This window comes from Octodon degus, unplaced genomic scaffold (genome assembly GCF_000260255.1).
Source record: "Octodon degus isolate 3935 unplaced genomic scaffold, OctDeg1.0 scaffold00017, whole genome shotgun sequence".
Taxonomy (NCBI): Eukaryota; Metazoa; Chordata; class Mammalia; order Rodentia; family Octodontidae; genus Octodon; species Octodon degus.
Window position 1 is genome coordinate 14,306,954 of NW_004524593.1, and position 6,539 is coordinate 14,313,492.

The 6,539-nt window shown below is 39.6% G+C and overlaps 1 protein-coding gene across 1 annotated transcript in view; it reads left to right on the forward strand.

Annotated features, from left to right (window-relative positions):
* Positions 1-6: 6 nt before the first annotated feature.
* The window catches only part of Ppp2r5a (protein phosphatase 2 regulatory subunit B'alpha), a 55,771-nt gene continuing 49,238 nt past the window's right edge, over positions 7-6,539 (forward strand). The window contains exon 1 of the mRNA XM_004626852.3: positions 7-248. Within this exon, the coding sequence (XP_004626909.1) occupies positions 65-248 (184 nt within the window). The 5' untranslated portion in view covers positions 7-64. The remainder of the gene's footprint in view (positions 249-6,539) is intronic.

A 6,539-nucleotide genomic window follows, 5' to 3' on the forward strand; every position in this document is an offset into this window, starting at 1 on the left:
TCCCGCCCCGCTGCCCGCGCGGTGCAAGCAGCAGCCGGAGCCGCCGCGCGCCGGGCCCGCGGAGATGTCGTCGTCGTCGCCGCCGGCGGCGGGGGCTGCAAGCGCCGCCATCTCGGCCTCGGAGAAAGTGGACGGCTTCACCCGGAAATCGGTGCGCAAGGCGCAGAGGCAGAAGCGCTCGCAGGGCTCGTCGCAGTTCCGCAGCCAGGGCAGCCAGCCGGAGCTGCAGCCCCTGCCCCAGCTCAAAGGTAACCGCGGGGGTGCACCGCCGGCCCCCTCCCTGGAGGGGCGCTTCCCTGCGCGGCCCGGCTCGCGGGGCGAGCGCCTGTCCCCACCCTGCGCGGCGCGGCCCCCAGCCCTGACTCGACCAGGTTCCCCGCGAAGTCCTGTCTCTGTGCTCCGGATTCGCCTTCACTCTTCGCGTCTCGGAGGCCGACGCCCCTTCCCACCTGCGCGCTTGCTTGCCCGCCCTGCCCTTCCCGTCGGAACTCCTGCGTCCCGCGAGGCAGAGTTCTGCGCTGTCCCCCGCGCCTGGCCCTTTCTCGCTCCTGCTTTGACATCCTGTGCCGTCCTCAGACCCTTGCTTTCCCTAGTCGGACCTCGTGTTTTCGACCACTCTTGGTCCTTCACTTGTTCTGTGAGCAAGGTCTCCGCACCCACCCTCCTCTCAGCACCTCTTCCTACTGATTGTTCCTAAGACCAGAGTCCGAATGCAAACAACCGAGGGGTAAGAGTTAGCTGGACTGCAGATATGCTTAATGGGTCAGTGTAGATCTTAACTTACTGGATCGTGAACTCCGTCGTCAGAGAGTGTACCCACGATCAGCTTGGAGGAGGGTAAAAGAGTAGAGAGTATTGTTTTGCAGTGAACTGGGAATTTAGCTCACTAGGCAGTGATTCCGGAGGCTTTGTAAGGTTTGTACAGCAATTCCAATTGGTATCCGTGCCTAATGCCTTGCAGGAGTACTTGGCACTCCTTTTGGCTCGCTTACTTTTCCCACTAGGTTTAGAGGCTTTTCAGTACGTTTTTTTCTTGGTGTTACTGCTGATTCTTAGGGAAATACTGGGTTTTAATTTTAACATTGTTGCTTTTTGTGAGATAGAAATCATTGTGGAACCAGATGATTGTGTCCCTAGACATTTACAAAATTCTTGCAACAAAAGAAATTTGATGGAAATCTGGATCATCTGTTTTACAAGGCCAGGAAATTGAAGGTTCATGCTAAACTAGATAAATGTCAAGCACATTTTCAACCCATTTGAAAAAGACCCAGCGTCCCTTTCAAGGCCAATCTGGCCCTGATTTGTCTTTAGGTTTATGAATCCAACCTCATTTTGGCAAGGAGTCTAAAGAAAACCCCAGTTCAAATCACAGTTGACCGACAGTAGTTTTGAAACTCTGTTCAGACCCTGTGTTGCACCGCCTCCTGGGCAGCTTCCAAGTCAAGGACATCCCACAGCCAGCATCAGGGGGAGTTTCAAAAGAGGTTTTAAGATGTTTAGTCCTTGCTATACCATTTATGATTTGATTACTGTTTAGCACACCAAAAGTTAAAATTCATGTAATATAGTCTGTGGTAGACCGCAGTGGTAGGCATTGCCAAGACCTTAATTCTTCAGGAATGTTGTACCTGTAAGAGAATATTAATATTGTCTTATCTGTAACGATATCGAACTGCTATTCATAGATTTAAAATTTTACACATAAAGCATCACTTTGATGGTTTTGATTTTTTTCTTGAGCATCAAATTATTTTTACATTTTTGTTTACTTCTAGCATTTTTCTTTTAATTTTAATAGGATATTTAGTTCTCTTTTTTCATTTTAATAGGATATTTAGTTCTTTAGTTCTTGTACTTGTTAATATTCACTTTTATTTATTTTTATTCACTTTTATTTAATAAAAATAAGTATTAAAAATGTTTTAACCAGATATGTCTTTAATACATTTCACTTTTAAAAGCTTCGCAATAATATGCATAGTCAGTAGTCTTCTAACTTACATGGTGTTTAGTTCAACAAGTGGAAGATGCCATCGTGGTTTATTTACATTATCTGATCACTAGAAAAAAATAAAATTGGAACTTCAGATTGATTCTGTATATTCATATGAAAATATAATATTGTTCATAAGGAAAAAATTCAAGATAAATTTATTCAGGATAACTTATTTAGGTTTAATTACAGATATAAGACACCTGTATGCGTATAACCACTAATGGGAAAAACTGCTTCTACTCCAGGTGCCAGAAAGGCTTGAAAAGTGATTTTTTAAAAAAAAAAAACTTCAGTTGCTTCATTTGGTACTTGGCAGTGTACTTAATACCACAGTGCTGTGTGTGTGTGTGTGTGTGTGTGTGTGTGTGTGTGTGTGTGTGTGTGCTGTAGTTTTTTTCCATTTGGGGTTTCAGCAAAAAGCTGTGGAAAGCCCTTTAGTATGTATATGAAAATTTTTCTTTCTGCTCTGAAATATAATCTTACTGTGGAATAATTCAGATATCTCTGGACATCCAAGATCTTTCAGGTGTTTATACCAACCTGCTTATGTTACACTTTGTCCACATGGGTCTCAACTGGAAGGGTGCCAACTAGTTTTCCTCAAAGTATACTGTGTATAAGGATTAACAGAATAAGCCACCGTTTTCATCCATAGGAAGTTTATTTTTGTAAAATCATTTGGTAAGTATATTGCAGAACTTTAATGGCAAAAATACTGAAGATAAATGGTTTGGCAATAGTATTTAACGAACAAACCTTGTTAAAATTTGGCGTTTTTTTTTTAAAGAATTTATGTGGGCCCTAAACATTAAATTATATTAATTTATATCATAGAACTTACATCCCCTCAAAAAGGTGTTTGTCTTTCCTTATGTTCATTATATAATCTCTGAGAGCTAGATGCTAGAAAATAGAAGTAGGAACATTATGTCAGTAATTTTTTGTATAACATTTATGTTAACATAATGTTTTCCACCTTAAATTCTTCATCTGGTAAGCAACAAGTAAGAAGCTTAACTCTTTAAGAAATCTGTTACAACAGGAAGTTTTTAGTCTCTTACTTGTTTTAAGTTTCTTGAAGATTTGATTTGGTAAAGTAGTTGATGCCTTTTATTTGTTTAGCAATTATTTTCAAATTATTTTTCCTTTTTCTTTTTTTAAATTGTAAAATAGTATTGCTCATGACAGACCAAAGACATGTGACTTTTGATATCTGTAATTGCTTTTTCACACCTTCTGAGGAATGATTTTGTGTGATAGCCCATATCATAATATATTTTTACCCATACTGTGTTTTAGTGGGTCATCCCCGCAGCTTCTTTGAAAACTAATATTCCCATTTTATTGCTGAGAAAGCTGAGGCTCAAACAGTTTAGTTTCAGACTTGTGATTATTTGTTTGCATAGTTGCAACTAGCACTGGGACTCAGGTCAGATGATTTCAGTATTTTTACCATTAACCTGTTTCATTTAAATTTGAAGCAATATGATAAGAAAAAGTTGGATCACTGGGGTTAATGCTGGGTCAAAGGTACATTTTTAATCTTTCTGAATTGTTGTCCTTATCTGTAAAATGGGGATAATACCTTCTAACCCCAGGATTGAGGGGATTAAGTGAAATAATTTAGGTGCCTAAAAATAGGCAAATAATGTTAGCTCCTATTCTGTTTGATATTTGGAAATCCAGATTTAAAATATTTTAAATGAAGCATTGTTAGTAGGATTAAATAGTAAACTTTTCCGGTGTATTTGAAATAGTGGGCCCAGGGAGATAGCTCAGTAGAATAAGCACTTGCCTGGTAAGTGCAGGGTCCTGAGTTCAATCGCCAGTACCACAAAAATGATAATTATATATATATATATATATATATTATATATATAGTTTGAAATATGATTTTATTTATGTTTTCAGATGTGATTACATGAGTGAGGCAAAGCTATAACTTTTTTTCAGCACGAGTGTAGACATGAAGAGAGGGTAAAGTCAGACTTTATGATATTAAAAAAAAGATGATTTTTTTTTTCTAACCAAACAAATAAACCACAGTAAGCCATATAATTGTGTGTAAATGCACGTCTCCTAGAGGGGCTAGTCAGTAGGAAAGAGCAGGGTGAGGCTGGTTTGACATTGAAGTCCTCTTCAGGTAGGGTAAAGAACTTGCCAGGCATCCCTGGGATTCTTTGCTGGTCCGTGCTTGGAAGCTGAGAACTAGTGTTGCTGATTAAAGTGCCCTGTGTAGCACTGGGGGTGTGTGTGTGTGTGTTTTGGAGCTTTGTGTTCTTAGTTAACTGTGGGACAAGAGTCCTGATAAAATCTGAACTTCCTTAATTTTTTTTTTCTTTTTGGCAGTATAAAACACTAGTAACTTAGATTTTAGGGTTTATAAATGTTAAAGGTAGTATCATTCCATTTATACGCACAGCCCTTTTTGTATTCTAGGTGGAATTAAAGGAGAGCTGAAATTCATCTGAATATGCTAAGAAAACTATTTGCAGCCAGTTGTGGTAGTGCACATCTATGATCGCAGCTCTCTGGGAGGCTGGACCCCAAGTTCTAGCCAGGGTGGGCAGTTTAGCAATTTAGACCATCTCAGTGAGGTGGGGACAGGGATATACAGCAGTTCAGTGAAGGCCATAGGTTCCCTTCCCATGGGGGGAAGGGGTGGGGAGGGTAAAACATTTTAGGACTATGCTTTTTTAGAACTGTCAGAGCTCTTCCGGGAGGCTTTTCTCTCCTCACTTTTTAAGTTTTTCTTAGCTGTACTTCTTAGCAAATTTGCTAAATGTGGGATCTGGTCTTCACATGAAGGAAACTCATCCTCTCTTCCATTTTATTGCCTCTTTGTTTCTTCATGTAATTTTGGATTGTTTTATGAAGTGTCTGATTGAATAAAGTGATGATAATCCAGGAACACATATTTGGCATGCTGGTGTGGCTCCTGGGGTAGCTCACAGCACTTGGAAGTTCACACTGGTAGGTTTGCCTTGGCTTCTGCCTGGGTTTTATGCCTCGTGGTGGCTTTGGGCTGGTTGTCTAACCCTTTTGAACTTCTGTTTACCCATTTTCACCTGCAAGAATATCATTTTTCCTTTGATAAAATCACAAAGATGAATTAGTCTCTAACAAGTTCAAAGACAGGCTTATTAACAAAACTAGTAACACTTGAGAAATCAGACTTTTGTGTTTTTTTTCAGTTTAGATTTTTAAATTATAACATCTGGGCATAGAGACTGAGTCTATTTTTACATATAGACTAGAGTTTATTTTATGTAATTAGCATTCTCGATCTACTTGCTGTACACTTGGGGATTCTTGGGCCCCATTCCAGAAGGATTATATATAAATTAATAGCTTGAAGATAGCATCCAGGTATATGTATTTTGAAAGCTCCCAAGGGGGATGCTGAAGTTAAGTTGGGAATCATTGGTCCAGCATTACCTATTGATTTAATTCATTAATTGAGACTTTGTCCTTTACCCAGCTTATTAACATTTCCTGCCCTTTTCACCTCCTGGTATTTACACTTCACTCTTAACTCTGCTGCCCCCAGTGGCTAATCAGTTGCTTTCCTGAAAGGGACAGTGCTTCCAGATTCTTGGAGTTTTAGGCATAATGAAATGGTTCAGTCTATTAGATTTTGTTGTATTGCTGTAATTAAAGCCCAGCTATTATCGTTCAAGGCCAGGTGATAGTTTTTTTCTCTTTGACTTTTCAAGATAAAGGAGTAGGTAGGTAAGTTTGAAAACATGGAGGTTTGCCTAGTTTTAATCCAGTTATTCAGGATAACAGGTGTTGACCACAACCACTTTGCAAAGTAAAACTGATTTCTCCTGCTTCTTGAAAATCTCAACCTAATATTGGATATGATGAGTAAAAGGTGTTGAACCAATAAAGTAGTGAATTTAGTTGCGGTTTGGCCATGACTTATATTTACTTTGTATGAAGAAATACTTTCCTCCAGTGCTTTTATGTCTCAGTTCTGACTATAGGTTTTTATTGAGTGTAGGGCAATGAAGACCCAAAGACACTTAGTCTATATTCCTAGTTTGTCTTTGGCCTTTCTGTTCACCAATTTGAGTATTTGTATTTGTTGATTTTTTGTTTGGGATAAGTTGCTCAGTTAATACAGTGATGTTCTCCAGAAAGAAACGGGGGAGTGGGTTGAGAGATAGCTCAGTAGAATAAGTGCTTGCCTGGCAAGTGCAAGGCCCTGAGTTCAATCCCTGGTACCACCAAAAAAAGAAAAGAAAGAAAGAAATGGAATATTTGTGTGTATGAAAGCAGTTGTCAAATTTTTTTCCAGAAGTCATTATAACACAGTATTAAATACAGTATTCTGGGCATAATAGCATAATAAACATCTTTCAAAAAGAATAACTTGGGGGGCATTACTGGGGATTGAACTCAAGGCCTCAGGCTTGCTAGGTAAGGGCTCTTGCATTGAGTCACATCCCAGGCCCTGCCCTTGAGCCCTATTTTTTTGGGGGGGACAGGTTTGACTAAATTACCCAGGCTGATTTTTTTTTTTTTTTTTTTTTTT